This window comes from Chelonoidis abingdonii, chromosome 9 (genome assembly GCF_003597395.2).
Source record: "Chelonoidis abingdonii isolate Lonesome George chromosome 9, CheloAbing_2.0, whole genome shotgun sequence".
NCBI lineage: Eukaryota > Metazoa > Chordata > Testudines > Testudinidae > Chelonoidis > Chelonoidis abingdonii.
In genome coordinates, this window is record NC_133777.1 from 69,756,184 (window position 1) to 69,773,852 (window position 17,669).

The 17,669-nt window shown below is 39.9% G+C and overlaps 2 protein-coding genes across 3 annotated transcripts in view; both read right to left on the minus strand.

Annotated features, from left to right (window-relative positions):
- CEMIP (cell migration inducing hyaluronidase 1) overlaps positions 1–17,669 on the minus strand; it is a 140,624-nt gene that overhangs the window by 62,341 nt on the left and 60,614 nt on the right. The window contains exons 2-4 of one of the 2 annotated variants that reach the window (XM_032771880.2): positions 4,409–4,502; positions 1,155–1,304; positions 325–463 (exon numbers count right to left, since the gene is read on the minus strand). In XM_032771880.2, coding sequence (XP_032627771.1) covers positions 325–463; positions 1,155–1,304; positions 4,409–4,466 — 347 coding nt within the window. In that variant the 5' untranslated portion in view covers positions 4,467–4,502. Of the gene's footprint in view, positions 1–324; positions 464–1,154; positions 1,308–4,408; positions 4,503–17,669 lie in introns of both variants that reach the window. The other variant, XM_032771879.2, reaches the window with a different exon arrangement.
- Positions 15,154–17,669, minus strand: part of LOC116819847 (cell surface hyaluronidase CEMIP2-like) — a 63,309-nt gene continuing 60,793 nt past the window's right edge. Inside the window, exon 23 of the mRNA XM_075069091.1 lies at positions 15,154–15,462. Coding sequence (XP_074925192.1) covers positions 15,314–15,462 — 149 coding nt within the window. The 3' untranslated portion in view covers positions 15,154–15,313. The remainder of the gene's footprint in view (positions 15,463–17,669) is intronic.

The following is a 17,669-nucleotide window of genomic DNA, read 5'->3' on the forward strand; positions in this document are numbered from 1 at the left end:
TGAAAGAATGGATAGGCTACAAAATCTCTTGAGCAAGACAGCTAATGAGATCAATTGGTGGTGAAATATGTGGCAGTTTTGTGATAGGTCAAACAGGACTCAAAACCAGGTCCAAAAGTTCCTCTCTTTTTTTTTTCTGTAAAGTTAATTAGCTCAATAGACCAAGACACCTCCCACAAAGCACTGTTTGCACGAGTGATTCATGTTTAATGTCACTGAAACCTTAACTGCGATTATTATTTTGTATCTCTGCATTGTGAAAGGGAACATGTAATATAGAGATCTAGCACTAAGTTTGGGGATTCATGTTCTTTAGGTACATACCGCCCGTATAAGATGATCATCACATTACTTTGGTATGGACATAGCTCACTGCCAATATGTAGCTCTCCTCCATTTTCAATCAATATATGTCGAGTTCGCAAAACTATAGGTTGCGTATTGTCCTTAATGACCAGTTTTCCTAAGGAAAAAATAATGGTATGAAGTTTTAAAACATAGCAAGTCACCAGAGTTAGTGGTGCTATTGTGCAAAAAGCAGGGCCAGCTTTCCCAATTATATCAGAGAGAAATGTCAAACATATTCCCCAAAACTGCTTCAGAGCCAGATCCTAAAGTGTTTATTTGGCTTTTACTCAGACAAACTCTCACTGAAGTCAATGGAGTTTTGTATAGAGAAAGACTGAATAGGAGACTGTACAAGGACTTATGAGTTAATGCTGAATAAAAGTGATTAATGCTAGCACTCATCAGCAACAAAATAGGATACTGTCCTTCCAGTCAAAGAGTAAACACATATCTGCCTTGTCCTGAGACCCTAAGAATATCCCTGCTTTATTAGGATATTATCTATACAGCAAATTACTAGGATGGGTTTACAAAGGAAACTGTAGGACCAGAACTATTAAGCAAGTTGATGTATTTTTGTAAATTCTCCAGAGAAGACAAACAAGCCACTCTTAGCTGCCCAGAGCTGATATCATCCCTATCACCACCCACTCTGGTACGAAATTGAAGTTGGCATTATCCAATATTTGCTCTATCTCAGAGAACTCTGGAGGAAGCTGTCCCTGTGCCATATGTGCTGATCTAAGTAGACCTAATGGAGAACCCTTGTCCCCTGGCTTGGCTCTCAGGCTGGCAGAAGGATTTACCTCCATCTGTGATGTGGATAGAGTGGACGGTTGCAGAAGAAGAGAGAAGGAACTTCCTGCCTTTGCTGATTTCAATGTGTTGCTCTTCATCATGACCAGCGTTCCAGGGTTCTAGCTCAGGATCCTGATCAGGACACACTGAGACTGCTTCTGCTGATAGAGATGAAGGGAGATGATAAAATTATCCTTGATAGATAGATATCCTTGAAAGAAAGAAAATGTTACATCTATGCCCTTCATGTTGTCATGCTTGATAAATTACATTCAAAGAGGATGCCTCTTCCCTGAAATGCAAAGATGTCCCACCTTGATTGGACTGTATTTGGGTCATGATAAAAGGAAAATAAGTTTGGGAACATAGATGCATAGAATATCAGGGTTGGAAGAGACCTCAGGAGGTCATCCAGTCCAACCCCCTGCTCAAACCAGAACCAATCCCCCAACTAAATCATTTTGTCAAGCCTGACCTTAAAAACCTCTAAAGAAGGAGATTCCTTCACCTCCCTAGGTAACCCATTCCAGTGCTTCACCACCCTCCTAAGGAAAAACTTTTTCACAATATCCAACCTAAACCTCCCCTACTGCAACTTGAGAGCATTACTCCATGCTCTGCTGGACTCAGGAAGCACAAAAAACCTTACTACTTTGCACAGTAAAACATCACTGGTCCCACCGCATCAAGATAGTGGTAGAGAAAAGGGGAGGATTTTGCCTTTAACGTTACAGCTCTGCCTGTCAATGTCCAGCCATAATGTGGGCAATCTGCCACTAGCTGCACAAAAGTGTCTGCTCTGGGGAGCAAATGAAAAAGGAGAAAATAAGACCCAACCTGAACCATCACCTAAACACGAGCTAATGCCAAACAATACCTGCGAGGTCTGGTAAACTTAAAGGGGGAAAAAAGCTATAAACTTCTACAACCTTTACTCTTCAGTTGGGATTGGAAGCATGAATGGTTTAAATACCATAATAGCCAGGAGAGTTCTCAGGGAGATTCCAGTCTGACCAAATCCAGGAAGAACTAGAAATCTCATGAGAGAATGGTTGGCTTCATTATATCTTTCACACAAAAGAGAAGGATCCACCCTCCCGAGGGTTGCACATCATTGGTCTCCACACACATACATATCTCAGCTGTGCTCATGAACCAAACCCAAGGGCATCTCAAGTTACAAGTATTTAAGATAAGATATTTCTCTGCTTTAATCTTATCCAACACATTAGCCCCATGTCTACTCTAGTTCAACAAGGGGTGGATGTGTGTTTGTTTCATGATGGTTAAAAACTTCCTAATTTAAAGAAGATTGTTTAAACTACCATTGTCCTCAATGAACCCTTTCCCATTAATGGGAGTTGCAGGTTCTCATCAGTTCTTGGAACTTCGTCCAATACAATCAGTTTTAAGACTCTCTCATGTCAAGATCTCTCTCACTGACATCAAGAAATACTGTGACAACTAGGGAGCTATATATTCTGTATTCTTTTGCCACCAGAAAACCAGAAGAAGGACAACTGGACTTCTGTAACATGCTGAACAAAATCTGTCTATCTGCACTCAGTTTCCTGTCAGATCCCAAATAAACTCCAACTCTTAAGAAAACAATAGAAGTGGATCAGCCACTGGTTTGGTGTCTCTTAAGGACATCCTCTATTGAGACTCCAAAGGACCAATTATCTAGGATAGCAAGTGACATTTCATGTGTGCAACATGTGTCCTGGCTCTGGATGAGTTCTTTATACAGAAATGCAGGGATCGAGACAAAGAATGCTAATAATTGTTGAGCGTGATTCAAACACTGAAAAACATCGAGGACTCAAACTAAATATGTGCACCAGTTCAAACTGGAGTGATTCCATTGGTATCAATGGTATTCCTCCCAATTTACACTGGAGGAGAAAAGATCAGACTCAGGCTCTTGATCTCTGCTGGGCGATGTATAGAATTAATAAGAGTAGCCTGAAAAAGAAATAATTCAGGCAGTAGACAGAACCTGCATTGTAAGCAGATGCCTGAAAATAACACTAATTTGAATAGACAACAGTCAAAAGAAAAGATCAAGGGTTCTACGAGGGACAAGAATAATTGGAAGTGTGCTCACATCGAGATTATAAAAATCAGTCACAGACACTGACATTTTAGTCAAATGTAAAGGTGTAAATCTTCCAAACAGGCTAAGTTGGATGGGTAAAAGGCAGCTCATTATTACTATTTGTTTATCGTGGGTGCTCTCCCAACATTCAAGAAAAGACAGCACCAGCCCTGAGGAATTCATAGCCTAACGACAGGCAGAGAAGTAGACATAGGTTGGGGGAGGGGATTTACTCTTATGACTTGGATTTAAATTAGCAAAAAGCCAGGATAATTCAGAGTTAAAGGTCCAAGCTCCTTTCTTAACCCATTCATACCAGGAGCAGTGGAGAAACTCTACAATCCAATCCAATCCTGTGTTCTCCAGCAAGACATCCATTACAAGCCATAGAAGGACTGAAACTGCTAAAAGGGTTAATTGGTTCTCTAGTACCCATTTACTTTATCATTGATGAAATGTCAGCCTTATCTATGAATCTCCTGGTCTTTTTGCACTCAGATGCCAGTTCCCCTTCAGGGCACTCTGCGGAATTAGCTACACGTTCTTTTGTGCCTAAAATTCCCTAAGCACAGCAATGGCAGTGTACCTTATGCTGTTGCTTAGTGATGGCTTTGGGGGTTAAATTAGGGGGAATTTTAAAAAGTCAGAAACAAATCAGCAATTCTTAGAATATAGAGAATACCACAGTGAGGAGAGATGTAGCTTGGAGAGGCTGAACATAATGCATGAAATGCTTTTAAATTTATCAGCAAGACCCAGAGAAGGACCGAGGAAGCATCCTGGGACAGGACGGCTTTTTGCTCTCCCCATAATTTCTAATGTTCTAGCCGTGAGGGCAGAGCTAGGACAATGCAATAAAATGCTCAAAGCACATCTCAGAACGACAACTCTTGGGCTATTTTATAAACTTGGCTTATTCAGCTTCTTCACTTCACGTAGCATTTTCAACTGCTTAATAGTTTTCTCCTTTGCCTTTAACAAAGCTGCTCTAAACTAGGGAGGCTGGGGAACGAATCCTGTTATGTATTTCCCCACATTGCTTGCACTATAAGCTCCCTGCAGACACGGGATCAAGGACTAAAAAGACACCTGACCTACAGCTGCACTTTCCCGAATTACAAATACTGTTGTTATTTAGATACCTTCTGCTGGCTGGAAACTTACCAGTGCGTACAGAAGAGATTACAAATAGAAGAGAAACAAAACTGATGACCAGGTCCATCCTGGGAAGGGAGGCTGCTTTTAGTTCTGTGGAGACCTGTGACAAAGAACACCAAGACAGGAATTAGATCTTTGTCAACTCAAGCATATTTTAAGCAAAAGTTACACATGACATGGAGAAAGGGTTACAGCCTGTTTTCTGACTAAGCAGGCCTTCACTTTTCACCCTTCTTGACTTGTTAGAGAAGAACAGGAAAACAAGAACACCCCCCATCCAACATATTCCCCTTTGTTAGGTTTAATATTCAGATATTCTAACATGTACACAGAAGGAAATCACAACATGTGACAGGAAACCTCTTAGGAATGCAGTATAAACACATATGGTATCAGGACTGTGGATGGCTGCATACTCACATGTGGAATCCTCCTCCTCCCCCCACCCTCAACCTCCCCCCAAAAATGAAAACAACACAGGATCAGATTTTCAGAGTGGCCTCAATGTGAGTACCTTAAAGCTATGCCTGTGTTCTGACAACCATGTTCTGTGCATCCCAAAATTCTGACCTGTGGTCACAGTTGCAGTTTTGAAGCTGCATCTTCTAGACTTTTGGGTGCTCAGTCACTCAGCCACTCCAAATTGCAAACCTGGGAACAAAGCTAAAGGATGCTTTTAGAAATTTCCCCCCTGAAGATCTAGCTTCAGTGTCATGAAATTTAGATTTGGAGTGGGCTGGAGTGCTGTCTTTAAGTAATCTCACTGTGTCTAGGATTACAGTCCATTTGCTAAAAGGTCTGATTATGCAACTCTGCCTCATGCTGGTGAGAGTCCACGGACATGAATAAGTCAAAGGTTATGTATTTCTGTGCATACTACTTATGTAAAATGTTCACTCGTATGTATTTGTAAGGCATTGTTTAAAACCCATATTCTTTAACCAGTATAGTCCTTGGAGCCATTACATTTCATTGTGAAATTCTGTAGTGATGGACTTTTAAAGAAACTTGTTTGTAATCCGTATAATGGTTATAACATAATACAGAGTCAGCATATCATTAGACAGATTGTTTATTCATCTGTTATATCCATAGGGTTCTTCTGTATGTCAGCTAACATCAGTTTAGGCTCCTCTCCGTATTTACATACATTTTGCTTTTAAAGTTGTGTGAGCATCTTGAGGGCAGTCTCTTCAAACACAATGTTTGGTTGCAAATAAGACCCTTAGATTCTCTTCCAAATTAAATAAACCTCCTTATGCAGACACAAGGAACCTGTTCATATTGCAAAGTAAAAGAGTGTCGAATATTTGTTTAAAACAATCACATTGGTTTGGAATTATACAGGTAAAAACCATAAAAGATAACTCTGGGGAGCTCCAATTTCTTACCTAAGAAAACTTCAATTATTGTACTTATCTTCTTGTAATTAAAAAAAACCCAAGATTTAGTCTGGAACAAATTCCACAGCTGAAATAAATACAGGAGGTGTCTGCGCTGTGCATGTAAAAGGTAAAATTTTAATTACAACTACTTACCCAGAACATATTGTCATGAAATTTGGGGCATTGTATTAAAAGTAGCATTACAACAAATTTGTCAAGAATAGGGTGACCAGATGTCCCGATTTTATTGGAACAGTCCTGATATTTGGGGCTGTGTCTTATATAGGCACCTATTACCCCCTACTCCCTGTCCCAATTTTTCACGTTGCAGTCTGGTCACCCTAGTCAAGAAACATCCCAACGGGAAATAAGTTTGCTTGTACAGTTGTAGGGCATGGTAACATGAGGATTGCTGGTCACATGGCTCATGCCCACTGAGTGAAAGCACATTCTATCCATGAGTGACAATACAGACAGCACGCCACATGATACTCAGTGCTAAAAAGGATATTGCAGGATAGTAGAGAAAAAACAATACACACAGTAATAGTATTGGTCTGAATTTTGTCATCAAACCCTCCCACCCAACTCCAAAAAAAAAAAAAAAAAAAAAAAAAAAAGCATTTCGACACTCAAAATGATTTGAAGAACAGCCAAATTGCGCGAGCAAAATTTTGGTTTAAAAATTCGCGAATTGATGCAAACAGAAGAGTAAAACATTTCAATAATGTGAAACAGCCTGTTTGGCATGTTCAGATATCAAACACCTTTGATTTTTCATTCAAAATGACTTATTATCCAAAATGTAAATAGTAATTTTTATATAAAAACAGTTGAAGAAAGTTAAAAAGTCGGTTAAATGAAATGTCTGTTTTATAAATGAAATATTTTTCCCCAGAGGTAAGTGGGTTGTGAAAAAACATACTTTTATAATTTCAATTTTCTGGAAATTATAAAGATGACAATTTCATTGCCATTGTATTGAACTGGAGTGCTAAATTGCAAATAATTGGAATTTCCTTAAGCAAAAAACGGATAAATCTAGTTTCTGCTCTCAGCTACTACTCAGTAATTGGCTTAATCCTCTGAATGAAAATTGTATCATTTTCATGAGTTATATACCTGTTTCAGATACTAGGAACTTTGTGAGGTAGAACTAAGTAGCAGAGAGTGTGTCTGACCATAACGTCATACAAAACAGTATAAACAATGTTATAAGCTAACAATGTATCGGAGTACACTCTGAAACGAGTGACCATCAATAAAGAAGTCAACATGTTGCCACGCATTATTACATCAATTCTGATTCTGAAATATGGTAGGTATCCTACTAGTCTAATTTTATAGTAATATGCAGGAGCTAACAAAAAACTTGTGATGTTAATACCACAGTATAGCGGTGCAATGTGAAAGCACGACTTTGTAACGATGATGAGGCACATCCGTTTTGTTTGAAGGCATACATTCTAAATGAATGGTTGGTCTTTTACATTTATAACAGCATTGGTTAGATACAAAAGGTATGAAGTTGACAGTGACAAGCATCGACATTTTCTATCTCATTACGGGTAGTAAAGAAGTTTCTTTGCCAGAATGCAAGGACAGTTGTCACTTCACTCTGGCCATTGCTTCCTTTGGGAGGCAACAGCTATGGTTTACTTCCGCCAAGTGCTAAATGACTGTTGAAAGTCCTCACCTAAGCTTGCAACACTAGGTGTGGACCAAGAGAATAAACAACCATTTAAAATTATAGGATATTGTTATGGAAGAATGCACCACCTTGTGTTGGGGGCCACCAAATAAATTCTGCAAGAATCTAAACTGCTGAGTGTTAAAAACAAGCATCTTTCTGTTCCTGGCATAAATGGAGAGGGCGGGCTCAAGTTCAAGTATCGCCAGTGTTCAACACAACTTACATTTGTAGCACTAAAAAAAGTAAACGAACTGGCATCCTGTTGGATGTACCAGGAGAGGCCAAAGAAAGAACAAAGTGCCGCTCCCACTACAAAACAGTGCCTACTGCTGGAGTAGGCCCAGATTGAGTTAAACAGCCAGAACAATGAGCCATGTCCGAGGAAAAAATATTTAGTTCCTGTCTGTGGGTAGAATAACTAGAAATTCTCAGGTTCCGTGGGTATCAATTCAACACCTTTCACAAGTGCTGGAGTCAAACAATTAAAAAAAAAAATAAGAAGGGGAAAAATGACTCTTTTCATTCATGCCTTCCATGAGGGAGGGTTTCAGAATAGTGCCTGCTGCAAATGGGTTGTTTTGTTCGCTTAGAGTCATGTGGGAATAAAGCAATCAAGCTACAGTTTACTTAATAATATGGCATCTGTTCAAGTTCAACTATGAAGTAATAATTTCTGTCAACAAATGGCCACATACATTCAAATATTCTGAAAGCGTAAGGGCCGTGAAAGAATCCTTCTAAATAAATCTTGAATGTTTCTCAAACTCAATCCGCAAATTCTCTGTTGGGTGAGAAAAGTTCTTTTCATTTAGCCGTTAAAAGCCACCTGGCAATTGTGAGTGGGAGTCATATCCCTATGTCTGGCAAGACACACTCTTTGGAAGGATCCAACAGCTGGGAATCGGTTCAAAAAGAGTGAATATTAGCAGGCAAGGCTAAAAGTAGATACAGGAAGCCATTAGTCAGTGCTTAGACGGCTGCTACTGCAGGTGTCAATAGTCATAATGCACTAGAAAGCATTAAAGAATTCTGTAAAAAGGAGCCCCCTGATCTATCTAGTTCTTCATAGTTGTATGCTGAAGCAGACAGAGAACAGATGGTGCTGAGGGGAAAATGTAAACATACATTTAAAGACAGCTTGCGATTTAAAAAAATTCATAATGAAATCATAAGTGTGGGCTTCCTAAAGTTCCTCAGTCAGTGGGGCGTAGGTGGGGGAAGGGAGAATTACTCTTCTCCTCACAGGTATATCTCGTGGTTGTCAAGGTAATAGCCCAATCTGACTGATGACTGCAAAGAACATTGAAAGCCATTTTGCGTTAAGATGTCTTTGGTGCTATTAAACGGGTAACAATGTAGAGGGACACGCTCAGTTGAAAGAGAAGCCTGTAATCTCCACACTAACTGGAAAGTGCAAAATGGGCAGAAATGGCACACATTTAAACAGGAGCACTCCCTTTCTTTTCTCTCCTCTCACAGTATAAGGGGTAGGATGCTGGACTGGGACTCAGGAGATTGGGGTTAAATTTCTAACTCAATAACGGATTTCCTACATGATCCTGGGCAAGTCACTTAGTATCTCTGTGCCTCAGTTCCCCTCTGTAAAATGGGGATAAATGACATTTCCCTTCCTCACAGGGGTATTGTGAGGATAGTATTCATTACTGATTATGAGGTATTCAATTATTGCTACAATGCTGAAGTCATAGAAGTACCAAGATAGGTAGATAGTTATTTAGTAACTTAGACCCCTGGCCAAGATTTTCAAAAGTGACTCATGATTGTGGATAACTCAAATTCTGGGAGCCAATACGATATACCTGGAATGGGGCTGATCGTTAGAATATGGAGTCCTCAACACTTTCTGAAAATGAAGCTCCTTTAGGATGTCTGAAGGTAGGCATCCAAAAATGGCTGGGGACTCCTGAAGTCACTAGTAGTTACTTATGAAAAGTTTGGCCTATGGGCCTGAGCCTTCTCACACTGAAGTCAAGGAAGAACCTTTACAAACTAGAACAGAAAATGGACATGGGTATATAGCACCTTAGCTACTCTAGAATCTCTTTGTAAGATTGGTGGTCCACAGAGCAGATCTGCACAGAACAGTACACATACTTAAAGAGAGATAAAAGAGACGATGATTTGGTGGTTCTTTCAATGGAATTGCCAAGCTGAGTGATATCAGAGACACAACATCACCAGATTGTGTGTCCCACTGCATGCTGTGCTTGGTGAAAACTGGAGCTTTCAATATACTTAGGAAAGATTAGTCTGAGCCCATGTTTAGATTTCAGTGTTTTGGTGGCCAGTTCAGAAGTGCATTGGAAGGTTCCTTGTTCATGTGCAAAGCGCTCTGAGCTGATCAGGAAACTGACTTCTGAGAAAGGAATGGAAGGTTTAATTAGCGCCTGTGCTGTCCTTTTACTGCCATCACACTTGTGATGACAGTTCACGTTCCCTATGCTGAGACAATATTGCTCTGTGCCTGTAACAGGCCATTTCACATCTTAACTCAAGCTGGGAAAACTGACTTGACAAGTACATTTGGCTTTCTTCACCTTGGATGCATCCGCCTTTCTTTACACTGACATTCCTGAGCTAGGGTGAACCACCACACAGCAGGCTGCTAGTACATTTCTGTAGTTATTTAAAAGCCTTCATCCAGCCCTGCCACCATGCAAACAAATATCCAGGGATTTCCAATTCAAATGCTTGCACAACCTTAGTCCCAGTGACATAAATGCAGCATTGTTAAAACTTAAATGGTACTGTACATGAGTATGATGTTGTTTTTGCCATCTGTATATTAGGCAGATTTTTGTGGTGAGGAAAAGGAAAAGAGAACCAAATAAAGATGATGATCTTGAAGTAGAATAATTGAACCAATCATTCATTACAATTGGCTTAATACTTGAGCCAGAAACAGAACCTGACGGCTCTCTCTCAACCTGGATTCCCTATCAATTTATCTAACATTTTCTTCTACTGGGAAGGGGATTTAGTTCAGTTCCTCTCTATGTAATCCTTGCTGCAAGTTCTTTCATTCTGATTCCTCCAAGCATATCCTGGGAGGTGCTGAGTGCTTTTATCTCCTACCAATTTCAGTGGAAGTTGAAGAAGGTCAGCACTTCATAAAAATCAGACCCACAGGCCTCTAAAGTTTTGGGCAGGATTGTTCAAAGCACGTAGGTCATTTAGAAGCCTAAGTCCCACTTTCAAAAGTGATTTCGGCATGAAGGAGACTACGTCTCACAAAGTCAATGAGACTTAGGTGGTTTAAAAATGTTTACCCTTTGCAAATAAAGGAGAAGGAAAGCCTTTGTGTCTTACTCAGGAAGATGGCCAGTTGTCTCAGACTGGCAATTGGTGGCATAATGTAATGCGCATATTGGCTGCATTTGGAGGTGGCTGTATTTACACATTTGCTAAGACGCAGCATAGGAATTTTTTGCAAATACAGCTAAGTTCTCTGGACAAATGGGGCCAAGTTTTGAAGAGGTCTAAGCCAGCCTCTTGATTTGCACTCACACACTTATATATGCAGTTTTTAGTGCATGCGCCATTGAAATTTAGAAGCAGCTTTTGAAACATTTTTCTCTGGTATCCTGAGTATCCAGGTGGAAATAGTGTCCTTTGTTGAATGTTCATAGCTTTGGGGTCTCTTTAACCCTGATTGGAAGGAAAGTGTTTCCAGCAGCCCAATGGGATAGTCACACAGCACTACCCAGGGTTCCACATTGAGATGCAAATATTTCTCTTTTTGCTTTTGTGGCACTTTACTCTGTCTGGCTCACCTTAGCTCCTCAGCTGTTTCCCCTGGACACTTGCCACTTGGCTTAATTTTGGGAGAAAAGGCATTCTTCAGAAGGTTGGGTACCTGACTCTCCTTCCCCCAGCTTCTCCTTCACCAGCTGTTAGCTTTAGACTGGGTTTAGGACTCTGCGTTATACTACTAGGATTCAGGATCTGGACCTGTCTGATATGATCAAATAAATCTCCAGGATAATAAAGAGCATGTACCATCAGTGATTTGTTCCAATGTTGGGGCTCAAACTCACAGCCAAATACCTCTTGCTCTTATGGCCTCAGAAAACTGAATTGGGTAATAACAGGAGTTCAAAGGGACTTAACAGTGCTGCTTGGAGGGTTCAATCCTCATCTTATCTAGATTTTAATATAAACACTCATCACCTCATATAGAGCTTGATCCTGCTTCCTTTTCCTCCAGTGGCCCATAGAGTTCATCACATCACTTTGTACATTACCTTTTGAACCTCACGGAGATCTTCCTCAGTCTGGCTAATGATCCAGAAAAAAAGCTCTGTTACCTGTTGTTTTGGCAATGAATCCACAATCCACTCCTCTCCTCAGGCAGTTTCTCTCTGACCATCTCAGGTGTCCTACCTCACAGGCTCAAGAGATCAAGTCACTCAGAGTGTTCTGAATCACGTCAGCTTTGTAGCACAATGGCTTGGTCCCACATCAGTGGCATGATATTGCTGGACAGTGAGTATGCAAGCTATTCATCAGAGAGCAAGAATCTAGCCAACAAAACACTAACCTCAACATGTAAAAGTCTCTTTGGTTGTTTCAGCTGTGAAGTCTTCAAAGCACAGAACAGATATTAGTAATGCAGCCCTCACCTCCTTGGCCCATAACTTGACAAAGCAGTAGTGCAGAATATTGGTCTATTCAGTGAAATAAGGCTTAGCTTCAATATGCAACACTCCTATTACATAATATACTGAGGAAAGAAGTGGAGTTAATTCTATAGAAGGACTAGTATAAAATTATCAATTTATCCAAAATGAATTCTATAAGGCTATCTATTAACATGGATTTACACACACACACACACACACACACACACACACACACACAGACGAGACATATAGGTATGTTTATAGACATTACATTCATGTATAAAATTTTTATACATATATAGTATAAAAATGATGTCAACATCTATGTATTAACATTTCTGATAGGACTGACTCCATCATTTGAGTCAGAATTTCACTCACCTCATTCAGTTTCAGTCAAGGGAGATGCCAAAAGCAAGATGGAGTCATGATGACTATGCAGGGGGAGATTTTGAAGGCTCCTGGCCTGGCCTTTCATTCTGAACTATCTTACCTTCCATTCAGTCTGTTTGACCCCCTCATTGAAGCTGAAATTGTCACACAATTAGACAGACAATTAACTGTTTCAATGGGGCTGAGAAACATGCTGCACTTTTGCTAAATCTTGCTATCAAACCTAGGCATCATCTGGGCCAACAGGACAGGAGCTTGTATACCATGGTGATGAAGATAAACAGACAAACAACCTATATTTTAACTGTGTGTCAATAATAAGACGAAAATTACTGCTTGCAGTGTTCATTGACAAACACCAGCAGATACAGCAAGTCCCATTTCTCCCACTGAATTATGGGAAAGCTCTTGCTGCTCTCACTCAACACACTCATTCTGCTCCACAAGAGATCATTAAGTGCTTCATTCATGCCACTGAACTGCATATGCATTCAAAGAAAAAAATCATGCTGAGTGCATCTTCATATCTCTAGAAAATCCCTAAATTGTGTCCATCCACTGCAGTGACAGAACTTCATTTGGAAAAGATAGAATAGGAATGAGAAGCGACTCTGCTGCATGCACCTAGGATGCACTTAAGTTCTTATTACAGTATTTAGGCCACTGGACGTCAGTTCTCCGATCTAAGCTGAGGATCACATGATCTTTAATTCACAATCAGTTTTATCTTTAATTTTAGTTTTTCCTTTTATATAGCTTTCCTGGGAATTTAGTGTTGATTGACAGCTGAGGAGACCAGCACTCCTTCTATCCATAGAGCAAAGATAACAGTATTGCAAGCTTCCCCATCACTGACCTGCCAATGATCTGAAACTAGAAGGATAACCCCCAGGGATGAGAAAATATTCTGGATGATGACACAATCCATTAGTTTTTGGCCTCAGCCAAAACTGCTAACAAAGTTGTCAGTTAGTGCTAGTTGCACTGCTGATTGTTCAATTGCCTCCTAGGAAATGCACTAAGAAATATGCCATTTTATAAACAAAGAAAAAGAAATCAAATAAAAATTGCTGATCTATTTTTTAGGGTGCAAAGGTTATCAAAACAGTCCCCTGGCATCTAACTCTCCATGTACTCTGCAGTCTTTAGACATAGGAAACACTAATTTCAATTTAAAACTGTAAAAGCCCTTGTCCAGCTTTTGACGTCTAGCACAGTGTAAAATCTCAGATAAATCCATTCCTTCAGTAATAATAGGAACAAAATCATCATGTCATTTGTTTACACTGCAAGTTTACTCTAGTCAGCAGCTGACTCAGGAGTCTTTAGGTGAAGTCCTGGGCCCTTCACCTAAAGACTGAAGTTAATGGGAGTTTTGCCATTGACTTCAAACAGGAGCAGGATTCTACCTCCCCTCCCCCCCCCCCCAAATAATATCCTTTCCTTGTTGCATCCACACACCTGCTGGTTCAAATCCGGTCCATCACGAAGATCAGCGAAGCACCTAAAATGTGACCTTAATTAATAAATGTCTAATACCCTGAAGGAGTTTGGAGAACATTTTACGGACAATCTCATCGTTATTAGCAGTCAATCAAATCTAAATACATTTCACATTTTAGTCCAATTGCTTTTTAAAATTCTCAGCATTTTGGATTGCTGCTCCTCTCAAAACAGATATTTACCTGCATGGTTTCAAAATTACCTCTCCTTTATTGTTATTATCGGTAGCACAATGTTAACCAAAATTCAGTGCAGTCACTGCCAGATAAGTCAATACCTGGTTGTCAATACCAGTTGTTTCCCACTTTCCATTCAATGATATTATGTCTTAATTACTGCAAGAAGAAGCAGTTTAAAGAAAAACCACAAAGAAGGAGCCTGTATGTGCCAGCAGTGGCCCAGATACTCTGCCTAACACAATCAAACTGCTATTGACATCAGCAGGAGAAAAGTCCACGTGAGCATCACCTGAGAAAGGTAAGATTTGGCCTTACCATACCAGGACAACTTATCTCGATTCATATACTTGGGAGCCTTTAATCAAATTTTCTTGCCAGTAGAGCAGACATGATTTCACCAGTCATTAGCTACAGATATATAACTGTTGTGCAATTGTTTCTATCATAAGTCTGATGAGAAAGAAGATATTACAAGATTATTGTGAGCTTATCTGTTGATGCGCATTGATTTTATTAACTTCAGTTTATCTAAGGAGCTGTGGCAGATGTTTTTCCTTGTTAATTTTGTGTTTTGTTTTTAAAATAGACCTAGATTTGAATGGAAGTCATTGGATTCTGGAGTGCAAATTAAAGGCAGAATGAAGGGTAGAGGTTGCCTACCTCTGATGGGGTTCACTTCCTTCCCTGGATACTGTGAACTTTTCTTTGCCAAATTTCATTCCTGACTCATATGCTTCCGAGGTGCAAATTTTCACCTTTGGAATGCACCGGATTGTACCAAATGGCAGGTATTTTCTGGTTTCCTTGGGAAAAAGTAGGGTCTTTAACCCTCTCCCAACCCAGCAAAACCATTCCATCCACGCATTACTTGAAAAACAAAGCTTTACCCACACTTTGTAAGATCAGAATATATTTATTAGTTATAAAAAAATACAAATGAAAAATCAGCCCGATACAGACCCATAAAAACAACACCATCCAAAGTTACGCTGAGTTGCAGGATTTGCCTGGCTGATGTTAAGCCAACAACAACGTAGGAAGATTAAATTGTCAGATTTCCCCAGCCACTCTGGAGTTGTTTTGTACGTGGTTCAGATACAGAAAGAATCCTAAAACTATGCAGAGTTAGCTGAACATTTGTATTCTCTCAACATCAAGGGAACGTAATGCTGTAGAAAAGCAGCTTTCTGATTAGCAGCTTGGTTAAGGATTTTAATCCAGGAGGGTCTGGCCTGTCCTTTATATCCAAGCATAGCAAAACTCCCTGAAAAAGGAGAGACAAAAAGAGTGACCCTCTGTATCACTGAATTAAGGGAATAACCATTTACTGCCATGACACAAACTCACTGCACAGATCAAGGAAACATTTTGGCCATCCCTTTGCTTGGATTACAGTAACATAACATTTTATAAGACAGGAGGAAGGAGAGGAACAATGCCTGAGATAAACCACATTGAAGCAGTATTCTGATTGCACTGTCCTCAGGAATTTCAATTAACTGTAACGGAGATCCCAAGTTTGAGTTAGTGGGACTATTGTTCTGTTGTCTGTTTTGAGATGCTGTTATTTTTTCATATCTGACTGGATGAAAATGGCTAGGGAATTTTGAATTCTTATTTTATTAGGTTAGATCAGTTTTCTCGGCTATGCCTAAACTGTTGTTCCCTGTGTTGACTCCCCATAGACTATAGGCTCAATCCTAGTCATGCAACAGGACTATTAACGTAAACACTTTTCACGTGAGTAAGAGTTGTAGGTCCACGCAACAAGATCCCAATCCTGTTCCCGCTAAGGTGAATGGCAGTTTTGACAATGGCTTCAGTGCAATCAGGTTCAAACCACATGCATTTAGAGGAAACGTTTAATCCCTCATTAACATATAACCACCTCTAGAGTGGATTGTGCACTGTTAAAATAGCTGCCAGACAACGTCAGAGTTGTGGAGTCAAATACTGCATACAACTGAAGCATCGGGGGAATTTTAATATAATTACCCAGATTCAAGTTTGTCATGGACATCTGGACTAACACCCTGGTGCTTCTGAAAAGCCAGTTCTTTGGTTTCTTATTTCATCCAAAAGAGAGAAACAGCATACTGTCACCTATTAGTTCATCACTGACTCAAATAATGCTACCTACCAAACTACCAGCACCTTTAGCTTCCTGCAGCAACACGGATTTTCATTAAGACAGGGGATTTTGTGTGAAGCATTTCCATTTCTTTCTACACCACCAGAGTAGTGATACAGAGAGACATGGTGGAGGACAGAATCATGCATGTAAAGTACCCTGAATGGAGCTAATCAGGAAGGGTTTTTAGATCCCAAAAAAATTATAAAAAAAAAAGTTTTCAATTTTCTTCAAAAATTGCTGTGTTTTCATCAAAAAACTAGAAACATTTTGGTTTTCTACCAAAAACTGAAAATTTTAGGGTTTCAATGGCTAAAAAATGAAAATTATTTTCTGCAGTGTTAAAAAAACAGCCGATCAGTAACTAAAAAGAGCACAAAGGCACATCCACGCTCCTTGCTCTGAAGTGTATGCTCTTCACTTATTATAAGAATAATATGAGTGAGTTAACATGGCTACTTAAACCAGGCATCAGAGTAAGTTTAAATAAAATTTTTCTGGATAAGTTACTTCACTGCTGTAAACAGATGCCAAAGAAAAAAAGAAGTGTGACTGAAAATACAGCCAACTCCAATTCTGACCTCTGCTTAAGAGGTATCAAACTGAATCACAGATGGCTGGCTGGCTGATTTTCTTATCAACTAAAGGAATTACTCCACAAAAGCGGTACTTGGCTGACCTTCTATTTTCCAGTAGGATTACTGTATGGAAATACGCACCACCAGTACAGTGTGCACATGGCTACTACATTCACACTAAACCTTTGACAAGAATTTCAGCTAAAATCAGCAAGAGACAGGAAATCCAAGATTAAGTCTGTTGGTCTGGGGCATGACAGCCTAATCGAGTACCTCTGATATTCTTGGAGCTATGCAATTCTTCAGCACAACGGTGGGAGGTACTTGGTTTCAAATTCTGTCCTCAGGTGCATGCATGCAACTAGTTTTGAAGGAGAATTGGGTGCATTTGGGGGCGGAATTTGATCTGGAGGACAGAAGTGCAGACGTAAATCTGGCTGTCCCTTCATTTGATTATTCTGCTCCCACAGAAGTCAATGGGAGTTTTATCTGCAGCAGCAGGAGGGTCAGGTGCTAGCTCACTTTAAGAAGGTCCGACCTTGCTACGTTTTCTCAGTCTGAAGAGAGCGGGTGTTTGACCTGCCTAAGGACCAATTAATGGTGTTAGGATTGGGCCACAGTTTTGTATCACTATATTCCCCCCCCCTTTCCTTTTTGTTCCTTTACAAATATCTTTATTGATTTTAAAACAAGGATATGAAACTCTAGATGGCCTGATTAAACCATTGATGCCAATGGAAAGAAATCCATTGACTGCAGTGG